Source organism: Rhinoderma darwinii, chromosome 1 (assembly GCF_050947455.1).
Source record: "Rhinoderma darwinii isolate aRhiDar2 chromosome 1, aRhiDar2.hap1, whole genome shotgun sequence".
In the NCBI taxonomy this organism is placed as follows: domain Eukaryota; kingdom Metazoa; phylum Chordata; class Amphibia; order Anura; family Rhinodermatidae; genus Rhinoderma; species Rhinoderma darwinii.
This window is the reverse complement of record NC_134687.1, coordinates 36,946,278-36,969,834: the sequence shown is the minus strand read 5'-3', so window position 1 is coordinate 36,969,834 and position 23,557 is coordinate 36,946,278. Positions and strand designations below refer to the sequence as shown.

The following is a 23,557-nucleotide window of genomic DNA, read 5'->3' as shown; positions in this document are numbered from 1 at the left end:
TGGGACTGTGTGTAGGATCATTATCATGGGTGGGACTGTGTGTAGGATCACTAGCATGGGTGGGACTGTGTGTAGGATCATTATCATGGGTGGGACTGTGTGTAGGATCACTAGCATGGGTGGGACTGTGTGTAGGATCATTATCATGGGTGGGACTGTGTGTAGAATCATTATCATGGGTGGGACTGTGTGTAGGATCACTAGCATGGGTGGGACTGTGTATAGGATCACTAGCATGGGTGGGACAGCGTGTAGAATCATTATCATGGGTGGGACTGTGTGTACAATCATTATCATGGGTGGGACTGCGTGTAGAATCATTATCATGGGTGGGACTGTGTGTAGGATCATTATCATGGGTGGGACTGTGTGTAGGATCATTATCATGGGTGGGACTGTGTGTAGGATCATTATCATGGGTGGGACAGCGTGTACGATCATTATCATGGGTGGGACTGCGTGTACAATCATTATCATGGGTGGGACTGTGTGTACAATCATTATCATGGGTGGGACTGTGTGTAGAATCATTATCATGGGTGGGACTGTGTGTAGGATCATTATCATGGGTGGGACTGTGTGTAGGATCATTATCATGGGTGGGACTGTATGTAGGATCACTATCATGGGTGGGACAGCGTGTAGCATCATTATCATGGGTGGGACTGTGTGTAGAATCATTATCATGGGTGGGACTGTGTGTACAATCATTATCATGGGTGGGACTGCGTGTAGAATCACTATCATGGGTGGGACTGCGTGTAGAATCATTATCATGGGTGGGACTGCGTGTAGAAATATCATGGGTGGGACTGCATATAGAAATATCATGGGTGGGACTGTGTGTAGAATCATTATCATGGGTGGGACTGCATATAGAAATATCATGGGTGGGACTGCGTTTAGAATCATTATCCTGGGTGGGACTGGGTGTACAATCATTATCATGGGGGAACTGCGTCTAAAATCATTATCATGGGTGGGACTGTGTGTAGGATCACTAGCATGGGTGGGACTGTGTGTAGGATCATTATCATGGGTGGGACTGTGTGTAGGATCATTATCATGGGTGGGACTGTGTGTAGGATCATTATCATGGGTGGGACAGCGTGTAGGATCATTATCATGGGTGGGACAGCGTGTAGGATCATTATCATGGGTGGGACAGCGTGTAGGATCATTATCATGGGTGGGACTGTGTGTAGGATCATTATCATGGGTGGGACTGTGTGTAGAATCATTATCATGGGTGGGACTGTGTGTAGGATCACTAGCATGGGTGGGACAGCGTGTAGGATCATTATCATGGGTGGGACTGTGTGTAGGATCATTATCATGGGTGGGACAGCGTGTAGGATCATTATCATGGGTGGGACAGCGTGTAGGATCATTATCATGGGTGGGACTGCGTGTAGGATCATTATCATGGGTGGGACTGTGTGTAGGATCACTATCATGGGTGGGACTGCGTGTACAATCATTATCATGGGTGGGACTGCGTGTAGAATCATTATCATGGGTGGGACTGTGTGTAGGATCATTATCATGGGTGGGACAGCGTGTAGGATCATTATCATGGGTGGGACAGCGTGTAGGATCATTATCATGGGTGGGACAGCGTGTAGAATCATTATCATGGGTGGGACAGCGTGTAGGATCATTATCATGGGTGGGACAGCGTGTAGGATCATTATCATGGGTGGGACAGCGTGTAGAATCATTATCATGGGTGGGACTGTGTGTAGGATCATTATCATGGGTGGGACAGCGTGTAGGATCATTATCATGGGTGGGACTGTGTGTAGGATCATTATCATGGGTGGGACAGCGTGTAGGATCATTATCATGGGTGGGACAGCGTGTAGGATCATTATCATGGGTGGGACAGCGTGTAGGATCATTATCATGGGTGGGACTGTGTGTAGGATCATTATCATGGGTGGGACTGTGTGTAGGATCATTATCATGGGTGGGACTGTGTGTAGGATCATTATCATGGGTGGAATTGGGAATCATCATTCTTTTTCTCCCATAAGAGACTACTGCAAATTCAAGGTAAAGTATATAACACCAACAGATAGTAATACTTTAAAGAGGAGCGGTCCTCTCTACTGACATGTCTGTTCTAGTAAATAATTGTATTCCCCATGAAATAACAATTCTGGAGCATCTTTTCTTAGAACTCTACCTTGTACCTCTATTATTCCTCCTAAAAATGTATTCATAAATTGACAAATAGGTGTTATTATTTGGGGGTGTGTCCATACACAGACTGACACTGCCCAATCAGTACTGACAGAGTGAAACTACGTAGGGACACGCCTCTTTGACAATGGTAATTGTAACAATCAGCCGTCAAACTTAGTCATACATTTCTAGGAGGAATAACAGAGGAACAAGTTCTAAAAAAAATATGTTCCAGAATTGTTATTTCATGGAGACGACAATTATGTACTAAAATAGATATGTCAGGAGAGACGGCTGGTCCTTGTACCAGAATACTGTGTGACTGTTGACACAAAAATCTTATAACAAGTGACGTACATGATTTGTACAGAGATTGATATATATTATAAATGACATAGAATGACAAGCCACTGGAGCTGGGGGCATTAGATAGACTCGGCGTCAGTTTGGCTGTAGACCTTCTGCTTAAGAACTTTATACAGATGTTATATATAGAAACAGATGAGATAGTGAATGTATCAAATAAAGGACTGGTACCTGCAACTGATACTCAAGAACTGGTATTTCTTCCTTTTCAGTTGGTCCAAACTGGCGGCGTGTTGCCGAGAAACGTATTGCAATAATAATGGCAAGCTTCAAGTTTGTGACTACCATACCAATGATTGACACCCGTCCGCTGGAGAGCGTGCCAAGAGATGCACCGAGACGCTGCTTTGGGTCCTATATCAAAACAATATAAAAAAGATGTATTCAATATCTACATTGATATAAAACTAGGCATAAAAATAACCTAGGGCCTAAAGGTGGCCATACAGCTACTCCTCCCGACATCCCCATTACATGTACTTGGCTCGTCTGAGCGTGCATGTGCTTCAATGGGGAGAGGGGAATAAGCTGGCACAGCATCCTCTGGGAGTGGCTTGTCTGCTGCGGGAACAAAGGATCGGGCATATTAAAATCCAACCGAAATAGTCGGGTTAGGCCTACTTTCATATAATGTATATGGACACCTTGAAAGATGCTATGACATATGGAAAAAGATTTTATTTTTGTTACCATGAAATCCTTTTCTCTAAATCAATAGGGGAACACAGATGTCAGATTCTACCACCTATCTCCTAGGAGTCCAGGGTATTTAAAAAAATAAAATAAAAAAATACAATGACTCCGCCACTCCTACACGCAGCTCCGCCACTCCTACACGCAGCTCCTTCACTCCTACATGCCACTCCGCCACTCCTACACGCAGCTCCGCCTCTCCTACAGGCTGCCCCGCCTCTCCTACACACTGCCCCGCCTCTCCTACACGCTGCTCCGCCTCTCCTACAAGCTGCTCGGCCTTTCCTACAGGCTGCCCCGCCTCTCCTACACGCTGCTCCGCCTCTCCTACACGCAGCTCCGCCACTCCTACAGGCTGCCCCGCCTCTCCTACAGGCTGCCCCGTCTCTCCTACACGCTGCCCCGCCTCTCCTACAGGCTGCTCCGCCTTTCCTACAGGCTGCCCCGCCTCTCCTACACGCTGCTCCGCCTCTCCTACAGGCTGCCCCGCCTCTACTACACGCTGCTCCGCCTCTCCTACAGGCTGCTCCGCCTCTCCTACAGGCTGCTCCGCCTCTCCTACACGCAGCTCCGCCACTCCTACAGGCTGCTCCGCCTCTCCTACAGGCTGCCCCGCCTCTCCTACACGCTGCTCCGCCTCTCCTACACGCTGCTCCGCCTCTCCTACAGGCTGCTCCGCCTCTCCTACAGGCTGCTCCGCCTCTCCTACATGCTGCCCGCCTCTCCTGCTTGAGGTTCCATTCTAGGTTAAAACTAGCAACGCTCCAAACAAAAACATTCAATAATAACTGTTCAAAAACAAGCAAATTAAACCAAATAAAATAAAATAAATATTCTGAAATAGTGGAAAAAAATAATACATTTCTAGGTAGGTGTTCTGTGATCGTCTACTGATAAAAAGGGAAAAATATAAAAATGTAAATCCATGAGCTGGGTAAATAGTCTGGAAAATGTCGGTGGTTTCTCATTATTATATTCAATGAATAAAGACCTTCCATCTGTCATGAACTCGGACATCTCTCCCGATTGTGGTTTCTGCAGATTATCTCCACATTGTAATATTGGAGGTTGGACATAGAAGATCTGGTTGTCCAGTTAGTAACAACCCATAATTGTCAATGCGATGTCCAAATGTATATCCTGAAAGGAGCCTCCGACGCAAATGTGAACAAAGACTAGGGATACGTCAGTGCTTTCCGTCAGAGGTATATGTCGGTGCTCCTCCCGAAATATACCTCCGACGAAAGGAAAAAGACGTGATGTGAACAGGACCTAATATAGCTATATCGCCCGTTTCCAGAATGCAGGGGACTAAAACAAAAATGGAATGGAAAGTAGGAGGGTAACATAAGGGGGACTAAACTATTGTTTTTCCATTGCTCTGACTCCTAAAGGAGGGTTAGTATCCCAAAAACATGATCTGCTGCAGATTATTGAAAAAAAAAAAGGCACTTATAGAATTGGTAGTGCACATACTAAAGCCCCATGCACTGTACCGTATAAAATCCCCATAATTGCGGACCGTAATACAGTCTTCAATTACGGACCCGCCCGGTTGTGTTGGCCGCGGACACCTTTCCATATCACTACGGATAGGTGTCCGTGCCGTCGAACCGTGCCGGGAATTATGGAGCATGTCCTACTTTTATTGATTACGGGCACGGCCGTGTGCAAGAGGCCTAAGATAGATAGATAATAGAAAATAGATTGATAAATATGTAATAAATAGATAAATAAATACATGTAAGAGAAATAGATAGATAGGCGATAGATGCGAGATAGATAGATAGATAGATAGATAGATAGATAGATAGATAGATGCGAGATAGATAGATAGATAGATAGATAGATAGATAGATAGATAGATAGATAGATAGATATGAGATAGATAGATAGATAGATAGATAGATAGATAGATAGATAGATAGATAGATAGATATGAGATAGATAGATATGAGATAGATAGATAGATAGATAGATAGATAGATAGACACGAGACAAATATATAGATTATAGATAGATAGATAGATAGATAGATAGATAGAGAGATAGATAGAGAGATAGATAGAGAGATATGAGATAGATAGATATGAGATAGATAGATAGATAGATAGACACGAGACAAATATATAGATTATAGATAGATAGATAGATAGATAGATAGATAGATAGATAGATAGATAGATAGATAGATAGATAGATAGATAGATAGATAGATATGAGATAGATAGATAGATAGATAGATAGATAGATAGATAGATAGATATGAGATAGATAGATATGAGATAGATAGATGCGAGATAGATAGATAGATAGATAGATAGATAGATAGATAGATAGATAGATAGATAGATAGATAGATAGATAGATAGATAGATAGATAGATGCGAGATAGATAGATAGATAGATAGATAGATAGATAGATAGATAGATAGATAGATAGATATGAGATAGATAGATAGATAGATAGATATGAGATAGATAGATATGAGATAGATAGATAGATAGATAGATAGATAGATAGACACGAGACAAATATATAGATTATAGATAGATAGATAGATAGATAGATAGATAGATAGATAGATAGATAGATAGATAGATAGATAGAGAGATAGATAGAGAGATATGAGATAGATAGATATGAGATAGATAGATAGATAGATAGATAGACACGAGACAAATATATAGATTATAGATAGATAGATAGATAGATAGATAGATAGATAGATAGATAGATAGATAGATAGATAGATAGATATGAGATAGATAGATATGAGATAGATAGCTAGATAGTAGACTATGCCATCACGGACATGGACCCCGCAAACATTGGCGCACTCATAGTCACTCCACAAACGCACCTGTCAGATCACAACCAATTACTTCTATACATCAAATCCACAACCAAACCATCTGCAGAAAAACCACATCAAAGCGGCCTCTTCAACCTGCCCCCATCTTATAAATGGTCCAAAACGTCAACTATAAAATATAAAGAGACAATGAACAGACCAGAAGTGCAGGAGATGCTTCACAACCTCTACAACAAGGTGTATGAGACAAGCCCAGGAGGGGTCAATCAGGCCGTAAATGACCTCAATAATATATTCTATACCATGGCAGAGAAGTCTGACCTGAAAAGATGTGACTACAAGAGGCCACAAGAAATACATCCTAACGGTTGGTTTGACCGTGAGTGCAAAGAAGTACGGAAGACCCTAAGAAATGCCTCAAATAAGAAGCACCGAGACCCAAACAACACCGGTCTGAAGGAGGCCTACAGCAACATACAGAGGCAATACAAGACCATCCTCCGAAAGAAAAAACAAAGGCACATCTCCACCAAACTTACCCAACTCCAAGATGCCCTCCATGATAACTCGTTCTGGGAATTATGGAAACACATGGGCAAAAATTGCAAGAAAAACAACCTTCATATTCAAAATGGCAACATCTGGCTCCAATATTTCAAGGACCTCTACAAAGATATCCCGAAAGAAGAACAAAGCCAAGAACAAAAACAAATAATATCAAAATTGAAGGCGATGGAGGAAACACTTAAAGATTCTCAAAACCCCCTGGACGCACCAATAACACTGCAAGAAGTAACAGAGAGAACCTCAGACATAAGGTGTAAAAAATCCAGCGGCCTAGACAGAATCTCACCAGAAATGATAAAACACAGCCCGCCAGAAATACAGGCCGCAATAGGAAAAATATTTAATATGGTGCTGAGTGCCGGCTACTTCCCGCAAATCTGGAACCAAGGCCTTATAACACCAATCCACAAGAGTGGGGACAGGTACGACCCAGCCAACTACCGAGGGATATGTGTCAGCAGCAACCTGGGGAAACTGTTCAGCAGCATCCTGAAGAAGAGAATCCTCAGCTTCCTCACCCAGCACAATGTCCTCCACCAAAGCCAAGCTGGGTTCATGCCAAACCACCGCACCACTGACCACATCTACACCCTGCGCAGCCTCATCAAGAGCCACGTCCACAATACAAAGGATGGGAAGATTTACGCCTGTTTTGTGGCTTTAAGAAGGCCTTTGACTCAGTGTGGCACCCGGGCCTATTCCTGAAACTGCTGGAGAGCGGAATAGGAGGTAAAACCTATGACATCATCAGAAGCTCCTACACAGAGAACAGATACAGCGTGAAGGTGAACGGGAGAAGAACGGCCGATTTCCAGCAGAGCCGAGGAGTCAGACAAGGCTGCAGCCTCAGTCCAACGCTCTTCAACATCTACATCAATGAACTGGCCACAGCTCTGGAATCCTCCTCAGCACCAGGTCTCGCCCTCCATGACACCCAGGTGAAATTCCTGTTGTATGCAGATGACCTTCTGTTACTATCACCAACCGAGAATGGTCTCCAAGACAACCTGCAAATCCTAGAAAAATTCAGCTCCACGTGGGCACTACCCATCAATGCAAAGAAAACCAACATCATGGTGTTCCAGAAGAGAAACTCAAAATCCCCCAGGCACCCGACCTTCACACTAAATAACGCCACAATCACAGCGACCGACAGGTACACTTACCTGGGCCTAGAAATCAACCAATCAGGAAGCTTTAAACAAGCCATAGAGATTCTGAAAGACAAGGCGTGCAAAACCTTCTATGCCATCAGAAGAAAACTCTATCATCTCAAACCACCAGTGACGGTCTGGCTGAAAATCTTTGACTCCATCATCTCCCCAATCCTCCTGTATGCCAGTGAAGTCTGGGGTCCGGACACATACCCAGACTGGTCAAGGTGGGATTCCAGCCCAACAGAAATCTTCCACCTAGAATTCTGCAAACACCTTCTCCAAGTCCATCGGAGCACCTCAAATAGTGCCTGTCGGGCAGAACTGGGCAGATTCCCACTACACCTCACAATCCAGAAGAGGGCGCTATCATTCTGGGCCCATCTACACAGCAGCAGGCAAAGTTCCTACCACCATAAAGCCCTGTTACACCAAGGGGTCCCAGGTAAACCAGGCCCCGCAGAACATCTCACCCTGACCCGGCCTGAAGAAAATGTCACTCAGCGCGGCCTCACAAAAGCCGAAATCAAGAAGACAATAAACGAGAACCAAGAGGAATATATCAGTGACTGGAGGAACGACATAAAGACATCCCAGAAACTGACAATATACCGGAGTCTACAGCGGGAATATAAACTGGCGCCATATCTGGAGAAACTGCCAAACCCCAGAGACAGACAGATCCTGAGCCGCTACAGACTGAGCGCCCACAACCTGCTCATCGAATCCGGGCGCCACAGACAAACCTACAAGCCCAGGGAGAGCCGACTGTGCCAACAGTGCGACCAGGAGGCCGTGGAGGATGAGACCCACTTCCTGCTACACTGCTCCAAATACTCAGCAGTGAGGGACACTCACTTCAGGAGACTCTCTGATCTCTTACCGGACTTCAGCTCCATGGAAGAGGAAGAGAAACTCTACATCCTGCTGGGTGAAGAGGAAACCACAGTGGGCACAGCGGCACAATATGTCACTGCATGCCATAAACTGAGAGAGACATGATATGCCATGGACTCGTATAACCCCGACCCTAGACGTGTCCCTATCCCCAAGCCCTCAGCCCCTATCCCTCATTCCCTTACTTCTTACTTGCTTTGACAATGCTAATATGTATTTGGTCCTGCCAATAAAGCTTCTTTGAATTTGAATTTGAATTCAGATAGATAGGATAGATATGAGATAGATAGATAGATAGATAGATAGATAGATAGATAGATAGATAGATAGATAGATAGATAGATAGATAGATATGAGATAGATAGATAGATAGATAGATAGGTAGATAGATAGATAGATAGATAGATAGATAGATAGATAGATAGATAGATAGATAGATGGATGGATATGAGATAGATAGACAGAGACAGACAGATAGACAGACAGACAGACAGATAGATATTAGATAGATAGATAGATAGATAGATAGATAGATATTAGATAGATAGATAGATAGATAGATAGATAGATAGATAGATAGATAGATAGATAGATAGTAGATAGATAGATAGATAGATAGATAGATAGATAGATAGATGATAGATATGAGATAGATAGATAGATAGATAGATAGGATAGATATTAGATAGATAGATAGATAGATATAGACACGAGACAAATATATAGATTATAGATAGATAAAAAATGTAAAACTGTATAATATAGCACATAGTAAAGTACCAGATAAATATATATATATAGCACCTTGTAAACACTTGTGTAGTTTCCGCTGGAGGAAATGTCACCAGTTTGGTTCAAAAGGTTTTCATGGGGGATCCGAACATTGTGAAACATTGCAAATCTGTAAATAAAAAGTGAACAAGTAATGTGTCATCAGGAAGTCTACACTATTAACCCCGTCAGGACCACGCTATAACAATTTTTCTGGATTATTTAAATGATACTTGGTGGTATATGACTAATTAATATTCTATATAGAAGGTTTTCTCAGCTTATTACAATATTTTTCTGAACAAGCTATGGCACATTATACATTCATAGATTTGTTTTTTATTACATTTAAAGGGAAATTCCATTAAAATAATAAATCAGATACATTTGTAAAAATTGCAGATCACCACAAATTTCAGCTACTCAAAATTGGATGCAAAATTCTAAGCGAAAGGTCATTGAAATCGGTGACATATCAGAAATCACTGAGTGATGGCAAAGGGGTTTAAGCCTTTTTAGTTCTGTAAATCAGTGGTGGTCCAAGATCACAGACTCCACCGACGTAATCTTACTAGGGATGTCACGATACCAGAATTTGGACTTTGATACCGATCCTTTGTGTAGTATTGCGATTCTCGATACCAAAACGATACTTTGCCAACAAAAATAAAAAAGTTCTTCCATTTTCTGATGTGAGGCGCGAGGTGTGATGAATTTTGAATGTGCCTCCCATTAATAGTAATTAACCCCATCATGTTCCTCGGTCGTAATGGACAACATTGGGTTAATGTGTGAGTTACATGATGGGGTTAACTACTATTAATGTGAGGCACATTCAAAATTCATAACACCGCGTACCTCACATTAATAAGTGAAAGACGTTTTTATTTTCTAACAGCGTAAACATCATAAATGACTATATAAATGTGTTATTACAGTAGCGACAATACCGAATATGTGTATATTTTATGTATTGAGACTTTTATTTTAATGTTTATTGTAAAAATGTGTGTATTTTTTTAAAATGTAACATTACTTTATTTTTTTTTAAACTTTTTTCTTTTTAAACGTTAATATACTGGTATATATTTATATATACTGATAGTACACAGGCAGTTGTTAGGACGTACCGAAATGTGCCCTAACAGGAAATATGGTCAGACAGCCCTGGGGTCCTTCAATGGACCCTGGGCTGTCTGCCCATATATGGTATGTCCCTCGATCGTGTCACAGGGAATCCCTGTGACGCATCCAAAGGGCTTCCGCCCCTCATCATTTACCCCTTGAATACTGTGGTCAGCTTTGATTGCAGCATTCAGGAGAATAGCGGCGGAGATGAGAGTTTTCTCTGATCTCTGCCGTTAGAGCTTTAATACAGCCATTGCCCCGCTCCTGACAACTAGTGCGCGCATGCGGTCAGCCTGAGGTGATGCGGCCGGCGCTGCACCAATGAGCAGCGGTTCAGGCACTGAAGACAGAACATGGGGGTGTTTTGCAGTGCGCCCGCCATGTTCTGTCTACATTGCCGGCACTCATTAGTGTAGCGCCGGTCGCATTACATCAAGTTGACCACGCGCAGAACTTGTCAGAACTCAGGAGCGGGGCAATGGCTGTATTACACAGCCGCAGCCCCGCTCTCATACATTCATGTGTTACTATACGGAGCTGTGCGGCCGCCCAGCTTAGTATCGAATTACATGAAATAACGGTATGGAACCATTTGAGGGTGCACGGTATCGAAACAGTATCGAAGTTTCGATGAATCGTGCAACCCTAGATCTTACCATATGTATCTATGACATATCATCGTAACTGGATTTCCCCGTTAAAGAGGACCCGTCCACTCTCCTGACCTGTATGTTTTAGTAAAGATTTGTATTTCCTATGAAATTATTCCAGAGCATCTTTTCTTACAACTCTGCATTGTATCGTTCCTCTGTTATTCCTCCTGGAAACATATGAATAAATTGACCAATTGGTTGTTACCATTTCCCTAGTCAATAGGGTGTGTCTCTAAATAGTATGACATGCTTAGTAGTGATTGGACAGTGTCAGATTGTGTAGAGATATGTCCCATTGATAAGGGGAATGGTAAAGTGCAGTTGCCAATTTAGTCATACATTTACAGGAGGAATAACAGAGGAACATCACAACGCAGACTTCTAAGAAAAGATGCCCAGGATTTGCTCACCTTGCACTAGCTCCACAACTGGTACAGAGAGGGTGGTGCATTTTAGAAAGTTGTACCCCACCACAACTCAACCCTCTATAAAATAAATGCAATATTCTCCCCAGTAAAGTCTCACCCCATTATTTATATAAAGGAGACACACGACCGCCAAGCGGGCACGAGTAAAGTATTATACAGTATAACAAAAAAGTTGGCAGCGAATCTTGAATTTCTTTTGAGCTCTCATTTCTAGTAAAAGCCGAACGTTTGTTATTTCTTGGCGTTGGTGCGTTACGAACGCTGCAGAATATTTACTGCAGTCATAAATATTTATATGACCATCAAAATGTATGAAACTATGAACACATTATGTGTAACCCTCCGAGCAGAGATCCATTAGATTACCTGAGGATCCCATAAACAAAGACAATAGAAGTTACAGTGAATCCCCCAAAACAAGGCATCCATTCTCTATCTATTCATGGCCTTCGAAGAGATCCGTGGGTCACTACCTTACAATATGTTATGGACTAGAAGAGAACAGTATACTATGACACAAGGATGTCACCGGGACCCCCGCGAGCCCCGGAGACGTGGGTGCTGGACATTTTCCTTATTTCCCATTCGCTGTAATGACGGGTGACTCTGTACACATGTGACTGCCTTTCCCCCGGGGGACCCCACACCCCCTTCTAGGGAGGCCATAAATGTCTGTATCTGTCTAATTAAAAAACTGTTGATACGCTTTTAACGGTGGAAATGAAAGGGGTTGCCCCATCACAGATATTTATGTATTATCGCTAGTTAATGCCACCAATGTCCGATCGGCAGAGGTCCAACAGACCATAGCGGGAATGAAGTGGCAGCAGCACTAGGAAATTACCATGCCACTTTGTATTCTGTTGGGCAATGACTAGAGCGGCGGACCAAGCAGCCAGGCAGAGCTGACAGGAGACGAAATGGCAGGGCGCTATAATATAAAGGCTGAACATATGGTCACCCGAAAAAAAAACAAGCAGAGCCGATAGGAGATGAAGCGACACAGAGCAGCGCTTGATTCTAGCGATCAGCAGGCGTCACAGCAGTCAGACCCCACCAGTTGGGCATTGGTAGCATATCATAGTAATATGCCACCAATGTCTGTAATGAAACAATCCAAAATAATAATAATAATAATAATAATAATAATATATTTTCTGGCCTTTAAAGGGACATAGCGAGGAGCAGTAAGTAAATAAAGGGGTCTGAGTATATTTGTTTTGTCTGATCTGGGGTCTGTTTGATTTTGGGGTCTGATCTGGGGTCTGAATTAAATTTGGGGTCTGGTCCAGGATCTATATAATTTCAGGTCTGATTTGGGGACTGAAGTAGTTTTGAGATCTGGTATAGGGTCTGCATTTATTTTGGGGTGTAAATTAAACGTGGGGTCTGAATTATTTAGGGATCCCTACGCCCCCATCCTGTATTTTCTACTTATGTTTTAGGTCCTGCTGGGAGTTTTCACAGAAGTTATGTTTTTGAGAACCACGACTCGGCCGGCAAGTGTGCCGCCACCCCAACTTTCACAAAGAGCTGGGCGAGGGGCCTATTCAAAAGTTTTGCATGGGGCCCAGCACTTTGTAGCTATGCCCCTGGCTGACACCCTGAGCCGAATACCTTATTTATGTTGATTAGTGAATGCAGAGAGGAGAGCGAGGCTGTTACAACTTGTTGGTGCCTCTACAATAGCCCCTGTCCCATCGCCATTCACAAAATACAGGCTGCCATCAACAGCATCTGTATTCTGCAAGTGGCATCCAGAGATCAGCAAAACCGAATGTTACTTTACCACTGCTGCTCTTCTCTATTACCTGAAATCCTCCCCTCTGTATAAGGAGTCACTTAGGTGACTGATGTGCAATATAACGGAGCACTTACACGTAAGTAAAAAAACACAATATGACAGCAACGTAATGTACACCCTCCCAGATATAAAGTGTCAGCAGCGCTGATTTACACATGTATATTATCCTACGCAGCTAAGTATATTTTAAAAAAAGTCACGGAACTAACGAACATTTACAACTGGAAGAATAGTCCATTCAATGCCGGAATTGCTGACTGTTTCCCTTCCCTCATTTATATTCTCCATATTACAGATGCAGCGATATAAGGCTCAGACCATTGCTACCAACATAAACATTTATGACACAGTAAAAGAAAGCTCCAATAAAAATAAATGCTACCACGGCGATCAGGACCAGTTGTCCGGACCCCATAACCTGCATCATAGATGGATTGGAAGAGGGCAGTGTCTCCTCCAATGCATCTATGACAGCAGGTTTGCCGCTCTTATTAGGGGAACTCCTGCCACCAATCACACAAGGTCCTGACATTGGTCCATGTCAAGACATTGTGTGCAGCGTCTGGAAGTAAAGAGCACCCGGAAGCGGCAAGTATATATTTTTTTACATTTTCTGTGTTTTGAGGTCTAAATAAATTTTAGGGGGTCTGAATTATTTTAGGGTTCTAGTGTGGGGTCTGAAATCATTTTGGGGTCTGGGAATTTAATTAATTTTGGGGCCAGCCCCTCCCCTCTGCATGAAGACTTTAGCGGTCTCCTGATTGGATGCTAGAGCAGTCACTCAGATCTAAGAAATGCACTTGCAACCACGACCCCCGGGCATTACATGTCGATTTCACAGGTATTGTTACACTGCCTCGTCCTCTATATAGCGCTGTCAGCATTTTTGAGATTCTCTTTAAGGGTATGTGCACACACACTAATTACGTCCGTAATTGACGGACGTATTTCGGCCGCAAGTCCCGGACCGAACACAGTGCAGGGAGCCGGGCTCCTAGCATCATACTTATGTACGATGCTAGGAGTCCCTGCCTCTCTGCAGGACAACTGTCCCGTACTGTAATCATGTTTTCAGTACGGGACAGTAGTTCCACGGAGAGGCAGGGACTCCTAGCGTCGTACATAACTATGATGCTAGGAGCCCGGCTCCCTGCACTGAGTTCGGTCCACTACTTGTGGCCGAAATACGTCCATCAATTACGGACGTAATTAGTGTGTGTGCACATACCCTAACTCTTTGCCCTGAAAAAGATCATATATTATGAACCGTTCCTTAAAGATCACCTCTTACCTCTCCTGTATGTTTTAGTAAAAAATTGTATTCCCCATAATATAATAATTGTGGTGCATTTTCTCGAATAAGTCTTTTTTTTGTGATGTTCCTCTGTTATTCCTCCTAGAAAATGATGAGTAATTTCATAACTGGGTGTTTCCAATTTGGGGGTGTGACCTTACACAGTCTGACAATGTCCAATCAGAGCTGACAGAGTGAGACTATGTAGAGACGCACCCCTTTAACGAGGGGAATGGTTGCACTCAGTTGTCAACGAATTCAAACATTTCTAGGAGGAATAACAGAGGAACGGAAAAACTCAGAGTTTTAAGAAAATATGTTTCAGAATAGTTTTTTTTAAAATGGGAAATGCAGGTATTTAATAGAACGGACATGCCAAGTGGGGGGGGGGGGGACAGGTGCTCATTAATTTCTGACTCTCCATACATACAGTGATCTTTAGTGTGTAATACGGAAAGCATTACGTACACTGCACACCCACTAAACTTGCTCCAGCTGAGTAACAGAGATTAATATAATATTATGGGTGTTTTACAGATGAGGTAACAGGCGGATAATGAAAACAATACCGTGAGACGACTACAGGGCACATTCTCATACACTCAGAATATCAAGTGTCGTCTATGAAAGAATCGAATCATCACGACGGGTGTGGAAAGGATCCGCTCCATGAAATGCAAACTAACTCCAGAAAATGTAGGCATCTTGAGATCATATCTGCAGAGAGTCATTCACCTATAGGACGTTCCCTGGAATTCATATTTGTATACTGTCGTTCAAGTTTAAAAGCAGGAATATTTTTATGTCTGCATTTTAATTACATATAGAATTATTTAACATGAAAATGATGTAGCTTTATAAAAACATAACATTACTTGTCTTATCTTACACTGAGTTACAGAATGTATTATATTACAGAGCTGCATTCACAAGTCTGCAGGCTTCAGAGCTGAAATCTCCCAGCATTCCTTGATGGCCAGTGTGTGCACAGAACTTGCAGAAGTCTTTTCTATTCCAGGGGATATAGAAGCGCAGCTTAGCCTTGATTAACCCCATAAGGGCAGGAGCTTGGCTGTCAAGTCATAATAGTACGTCCATATTCGGGAAGGGGGTATAAGAAACTCAGTCGCATGACTAAAGCACTTTAAAAGGGAACCTGTCAGCAGTTTTGAGGACTAAAAAATGCTGACTGCAATATAGGGGAGGGGAAGGGCATTTAAAACTTAGCTTTTTTTTTAATGAATGATGCTTGAGTTGCATGACCGAGAAACTAAGGTTTGATTCCCCCGGCGCGGCAGTCACAAGTACCAATCTCTGAGTGACGGCTCTAGCGGCCAATCAGGAGACGGCTAGAGCCGGTATTCAGCGCAAAGGGACAGGGCTTGCAGTGTGCAGTGCAGGAGAACTTGCACATCAAGTCCCGCCTTAGTGGCACTTGTGATCGGCACACCAGGGTAATTAAACCTAATTACTGAGAAAAAAGGTAAGTTAAAAATGCCCTCCCTCTATATCACGCACGTGCGCACACACACATATATGTAAAGATTATTATTATTATTATTGACAGATCCCATATTGTGGAGTAAACGCCGATATTTTAGAATAAATCTGATAATCTGGCACTAGGAATTACTAGATTTTACCAAGGTCTTTGCTGTTTTAATATTTAACCATAATTGCCATTGTTTGCCAGACTAAATGGAGTTTTACTGTAGTCATGAGAATGAGGTTTTGTGGCCTGTATGAAATGATAATCCCGCTCCTTAGAGACTGAATAACTTTACAGCATATTTAGAAATTATAATTTATACTTAAAACGCAGCAAAGGCTTAAAACAAAAGAAAACAGTAAAAAGGCAAAAAAGCCAATGACTGTACTATGGTGCCACAGCGCCACCTGGAGGCTGAACATGATGTAAAAATAATTATAAAGTATAAACGAGCTGAAGTATAATATAAGAATATTGCCCAGTGACTAGTAAAGAAGCACACCAGAGCCACAAAATAAAGAAATCTATATATATATTTTTTTGTTAGAACTATGTTATCCAGCTACAGATGGTAACTTGTACCACATGGGATCCCACATTCATAGGAAAGCATTGAACTCTGTGGTGTACAAACAAAAAAAGGGAACCCATAGCAAAGATCAAAATGGGGACCCGATTATGGTACTGGCCTCGGGGGTTTGTTTACCCGTCTATTCCCTTTACATGACCCTCCGGCCAATTCCCCACCCTCCTGTTTGCTAACAGGAGAGTTCTCGCCGCCTAATAGCACAGGTAATGGAACTAACCAGGTCTGGACCACTCTTTCCAGGGGTAAGAGGGAATGGGGAATACAATTTTTTAACTGGTTTGCTTCGATGGTACGCACACCCTTGATTGAACTGCATAATGGGTTGGACTCAGTGCGGTTATTGCATTAGCTTCAATAGCCGCAGATGAAAAACGGCACCAAAAAAATGTGGAAAAATTTGTGTAGGCAGGTCAAAATCTGCCTCAAAATTCCTGAAGGAATTTCGAGGCAGATTTTTTCTGCCTGCAAAAAACTGTGTGAACAGGGCCTAAAGGGGTTATTAAAAAAATAGGTAAATAAAAAAGCCACAAATGTTATAAAATAATACAAAAAAACACTACTCACCTGTGCAATCCCTCCCTGGCGGAGGACTCCGAGACATTCTGCACTGGAATGATGGGGAATTGAAGAGGGAAGTTGTGATTTTTTTTTTATATTTTATAACATTTGTGGGTCTTTTTTTTCCCCCAACAACCCCTTTAAAGTGCACCTCCCCTCAACAAGTTTACGCAAGGAAATGCTACTCACCCATTATCTAAGCCATTCTGGCCCAGTTTCTTGCCAATGTCACCCACCATCACTCCGGGCATGGGAAGTAAAGTTTTGGGGTCCCGAATCTAAGTATAAAACAAAACATGTTGTAAAGTGAACTAAAAAACAGGAGTACTCACCGCAAAATCCTTTTCTTGTCCAGTTCATTAGGGGATATTTGGATGGTCAAATAAAAACACTATACAAACAATTATCCATCTGATCATAACAATTTTCTCATTGGATCATTCAAGTTATAGCAATACAGTAAAATTGCAATTAATTTTGTTGTTAAAAAGTCTCTGTCACCACATTATAAGTGCCCTGTCTCCTATATAAGGAGATTGGCGCTATAATGTAGGTGACAGTAATGCTTTTTATTTAATAAAGCGATCTATTTTCACCACTTTATTAGCGTTTTTAGATTTATGCTAATGAGTTGTTTAATGCCCAAGTGGGCGTATTTTTACTTTAGACCAAGTGGGCGTTGTACAGAGGAAGCGTGATCTCGCGAGATTACGCGGTAAATGACAGGTTACAACGAGATCACGCTTCCTCTGCTGTAACTACCACAGACAGAGTAACGAAGTGCAGAGATTGTGAATAGACATCCCGTGGAATGTCTATTCACTGTCTAAACCAGACATGGGCAAACTACGGCCCGCGGGCCACATACGGCCCGTTAGGCTTTTTAATCCGGCCCGCCGAACATGTCCAAATAATAGTAAAAACCTCCTTTTTTTCCCCTTTCCCTGCAATGCCCACGTTTTCCCAATAGATGGCGCACTTAAAACACATTGACCGTGTTTTGAGTCATGGAAACCCCTTAACGCCGAAGGACGGATATATCCGTCCTCAGCAGCTGCTAGTTCGCGCAGGAGGACGGATATATCCGTTCTGTGATCGCGCGGGTACTGACAGTTTACCCACGCGATCAGCGGCAGGAGCACGGCTGTTATACACAGCCTGGCTCCTGCTGCAACTGCCGTAATCGAAGCACGCGCCGATTCCGGCAGTTTAACCCATTAAATGCCGCTGTCAACAGTGACAGCGGCATTTAATATGTTTGACAGAGGGGGGAACTCCCTCTGTCTCCCGATCGGCGCCCCCGCAAACAAATCGCGGGTCGCCGTCGGGTTTCCATGACAGCCGGGGGTCTAACAAAGACCCCCAGGTCTGTCTTCAGCATCAGCCTGTTAGGCGATGCCGGAGGCATGACCTATTAGATTGCCTGTCAGTTTTACACTGACAGGCAATAATGCTTCGGTATACTAAGTATACCAAAGCATTATATATGCGATCGGCATATCGCATAGTGAAGTCCCCTGGTGGGACTAAAAAAAAAAAAGTAAAACCGTTAAATAAAGTTTGTGAAAAAAAAAATAAAAAAAATTACAGTCAAAGTCAAATAAAACTACTTTTTTGCCCCAAAAAGTGGTTTTATTTAATAAAACGGTCAAAACAAATCACACATACACATATATGGTATCCCCGCGATCGTAACAACTTGACCAATAAAATGAACACATTAATTAAACCGCCGGATGAACGGCGTCCAAAGAAAACGCAAAAAACAACGGCAAAATTCTCTCTTTTCTCCCATTCCCCCCATAAAAAATAAAATAAAAGTTCATCTATAAGTCCTATGTACCCCAAAATAGTACTAATGAAAACTACACATTGTCCCGCAAAAATCAATCCCACGTACGGCCACATCGACGGAAAAATAAAAAAATTACGCCTCTTGGAACGCGGCGATGCAAAAACAAGTAATTTTTTTCTAAAAGGGTTTTTATTGTGCAAACGTAGAAAAAACATATAAAACCTTTACACATTTGGTATCTCGTAATCGTGCCGACCCATAGAATAAAGTGAACATGTTATTTACGCTGCATAGTAAACGGCGTAAATTTATAACGTGAAAATTAATGCTGGAATAGCTGCTTATTTTCAATTCTCTCCTAAAATAAAGTTAATAAAAGTTAATCAATATGTTATAAGCATCTAAAAATGGTGCAATTACAAAATACAACTCGTCCCGGAAAAAACAAGCCCTTATACGGCTATGTCGACAGAATAAAAAAAAAGTTACGACTCTTGGAATGCGACCGTGGAAAAACAAAAAATAATCCTTGGTCATTAACGTGCAAAATGGCCCGGTCATTAAGGGGTTAATGTGGCGCGTATTTCTCTTTATTTCACTTTAATTTTCACTTCGTTTCACGTCACCATTAAGCCCTTCGGTTTTCAAAGAGTACAATATCAGCCGTCACTTTGCCACGAAGCATGCAAACTATGCTAGCAAGCAGTCAACACAAGAACGGGCGGCTACTGCTCAGAGGTTGGCAGCTAATTTACAGAGTCAACAGAACTTTTTTCTTGATAAATCACAGTGCGTATGTTATTTTAATCTATTTACATTTCCTCCTCCCAGTATCTGCGAAATAGTATGTAAATGCCATATCTTGCATATTCCTTGAGACAAATTTATTAACTGATAAGGGCTATTTTTCACATTTGAAAGACAGTTAATAAATTGGGTTGTAGTGTTCTTACTGTGCTATGAGGTTTGCACACACTACATTTAATGCTTTAGTATATCCGGCCCAAACACTCCCTCCAAATGCTCCTGGCCCGGCCCCTCTGTCAAATTTTAGAACCCATTGTGGCCCGCGAGTCAAAAAGTTTGCCCACCCCTGGTCTAAACACTTCAGTATTGTTAATGTGTTAGTATAAGACAGCACATAAGGATCTAGTAGGATCCCTATGTGCTGAGTAAATGAATGGAGAGGAGTGCATGATGCTGATTGGTCAGCGTCATACACTCCTCTGTACAACGCCCACTTGGTCAATAGTAAAAACACGCCCACTTGGGCATTAAGCAGCTCATTAGCATAAATCTAAAAACGCTAATAAAGTGGTGAAAATAGATCGCTTTATTAAATAAAAAGCATTACTGTCGCCTACATTACAGCGCCAATCTCCTTATATAGGAGACAGGGCACTTATAATGTGGTGACAGAGACTCTTTAAAGGGATTGCCCCACCCAGACAACCCCTGTTTATATGACCTATTAGAGCATATGGACATAATTGAGGCAGGGTCTTCCGCTTAGGACTCCCTCTATGTGCGAGAGACGCTCTGTAAGGCCCTGTTCATACAGAGTTTTTTGCAGGCAGAAAAAAATCTGCCTTTAGAATTCCTTCAGGAATTTTGAGGCAGATTTTGAACTGCCTGTACTTATTCCTCCACGTTTTTCACCTGCGGCCATTGAAGCTAATGCAATGACCTCAAGCAGAAAAAAGCAGCGAAAAACACTCAGAAATTAGCGCCGCGGGTCAGAGACGGAAACCGCAGCAAGAGAGGTCATGCCGCTTTTTTTTCTTCTTGCGAGCGACCAAAAGCCATGGATTTCTCATTAAAATCCATGGGAGAAGATTTCGGACAATTTTTGGCGCGGATTCTGATGCAGTTTTCGTACCAAAATCACCACCAAAAAAACTTTGTGTGAATTGATCGTAAGATTGGTTTCCCACATTGACGGACCCGGCCCGCCTTTACACTACATGGACTGGCATTCATTGAATGCAGGGGAAACGTGTGGCTGGCCGCTGCTTCCTCTAGACATAACAGCTTATCGCCGGGAGAGAAGCCGGATCCGCATCGATCAGCTGATCGCCGTGCCAGCTTCTTTTTGAAAAGTAGTTTAATAGTAGGAATAGCAACTAACAAACGAAAAACTGGTCTTGGGTCACCCTGATTTTCGTATGTTTTTGCGTGATTACATAGAGTATATTGTTACTTATATTACACATATTACTTTAGTACAAATAGGAGACTTATCTTCTTTCCGACTACATTGACATTTTTAGGATTTCTTGATTGCCCATAATTAATAGATAATTCTTACCTGTACAACAAAGGAGTGCAGTCCATGACACCGTCCATCCGTAGTGTACAGCTGCGCGTACACAACAGCGTGGGTGGCGTTCTTCCCCATGTTACCCACCCAGAATTTAGCTGCCTCAAAGTCGGGGGAGTTCAGCATGAATTCCTGGAAATAAACATACAATCACATTACAACGGCTTCCTCTTGAGAACGGTTTTCTATAGCGGCGCTCATGAGTAGCTGCTGGTCCTATAGGGGTCTGTGGGTGATCTCAGTAGGATGTGGAGGAATAGTGGCTCAGTGGTTCGCACTGTTATCTTGCAGCACTGTGGACCTGGGTTTGAATCTGACCAAGGACATCATGTCTATGGAGATTGTATATTCTCCCCGTGTTAGTGTGGGAGGAAACCGGAGCAAACCCACGCAGTTTTCATGTTGGGTTGCAGCGAGTTCCGCTGTGCAGTGAAAACTTAGAAGGATCGGTGGAAGTCCCGGAAATCGACCTCACACCATCATAAAGTGATCCTAGCAATAGGGCATCACTTTATAAAATGGGAATACAGTGGTCCCTCAAGTTACAATGGCCTCAGGTTACAATATTTTCAACGTACAATGGTATTTCCTGGGCCATTGTAACTTGAAACCACATTCAACATACAATGCCACAAAAGGTCTGGATCACGGGCACGTGTGATTGGCTGGAAGATCCAGCCAATCAGTATGGGCATTTTACTGGCAAAACACCAGTTGTAATGCAGTACATGCCCTGATTGGCTGTCTAGTAGCGCCTCTCTACAGTACTACTTGTCCTGTACTTCTACTTATCTGCGCCAGGGTGAGTTGCTCGTTTGGACACCAGATGAGGACGACTGCATGTTATATTTCTGGTACACTGTGTACTGTAGAGGCTCCTGAAGAAGCTCCTGTCCTCATCGTAGAAAGTGATTTACAGCCTCCAGCAGCTGCAGTATTTCTGACTTTTATATTTGAGAACTTGCTTTATCTGTATTAGGCCTCATGCACACGAACGTGCTTTTGCGGCCGCAATTCCCCCAAAAATCCACGGGAGAATTGCGGCCCCATTCATTCCTATGGGGCCATGCACACGACCATGGTTTTCACGGTCCGTGCATGGCCCAGGAGCCTGCACCGCAGAAAGAACGGACATGTCTTATTACGGCCGTGTTCTGCGTTCCAGGCCCATAGGAAATAATCGGCGGCCCACGATTTGCAGGCGGCTTGCGGCTGTCACTCCGTGGCCGGCCGATCCGGAAATCACGGCCGTGCACATGGCTACAGTCGTGTGTATGAGGCCTTAGTTATTTGCTAAATCATCTTTTTTTCTTATCTGTGGTTGACATTTTGGGGGCTCTGGATCCAATTCCTAGTTTTCCGTAGAGTTACGGTCTCAAGTTACAATATTTTCAACTTACAATCGTCGCCCTGGAACCCATTAATATTGTAACTTGACTTACAGTTCATGCTTTATTTGTATTTTTATGCTTATTTGTCTTGAATCCACCTTTTTTATCGTTTTAGGTGGACATTTTGGGGGCTTCAGAACCAAATTAACAGTTTTCCATTGGGTTATGGTTTCAACATACAATGGTCGTCCCGGAACCAATTAATATTGTATGTTGAGGGACCATTGAACCGCTTTAGGACAATGATTATTACTATGTTCCACTGGTTTATGTTTGGTTTACAAGGATGACATTAAAGAGGTATTCTGACCATTGACGTTAACGATGTCATAAATAAAATACTGATGGTGATCCCATATATGGGACCCTCACCTAAAGGAAACAAGTGTGTCCCTAGTTGTTTTAGGTACCCGTTTCTCAGCTTCCGCCTATCAGACATTTATGACGTATGACATGTCAATGGTCGGAAGACCCTTTTAAAGAGGTTGCACAGGAGTAGAAAAACATGGCTGCTTTCCTTCAACATAGTGCCACTCTTGTCAATAGGTTCTGGGTGGTATTGCAGCTAAGTCCTATTGGCGATTCTATAAAAAAAAGCAGCCATGTTTTTCTAATCCTGCATAACCCCTTTGAGAAAATATTGTTGGAGCGACCTGT

At 42.7% G+C, this 23,557-nt stretch overlaps 1 protein-coding gene across 3 annotated transcripts in view; it reads right to left on the bottom strand.

Moving 5' to 3' along the window:
- Positions 1–23,557, bottom strand: part of ACOX3 (acyl-CoA oxidase 3, pristanoyl) — a 94,729-nt gene that overhangs the window by 49,546 nt on the left and 21,626 nt on the right. For all 3 annotated transcript variants that reach the window (XM_075857522.1, XM_075857529.1, XM_075857537.1), the window contains exons 6-9: positions 21,498–21,641; positions 17,584–17,672; positions 9,485–9,581; positions 2,725–2,907 (exon numbers count right to left, since the gene is read on the bottom strand). In XM_075857522.1, coding sequence (XP_075713637.1) covers positions 2,725–2,907; positions 9,485–9,581; positions 17,584–17,672; positions 21,498–21,641 — 513 coding nt within the window. The remainder of the gene's footprint in view (positions 1–2,724; positions 2,908–9,484; positions 9,582–17,583; positions 17,673–21,497; positions 21,642–23,557) is intronic.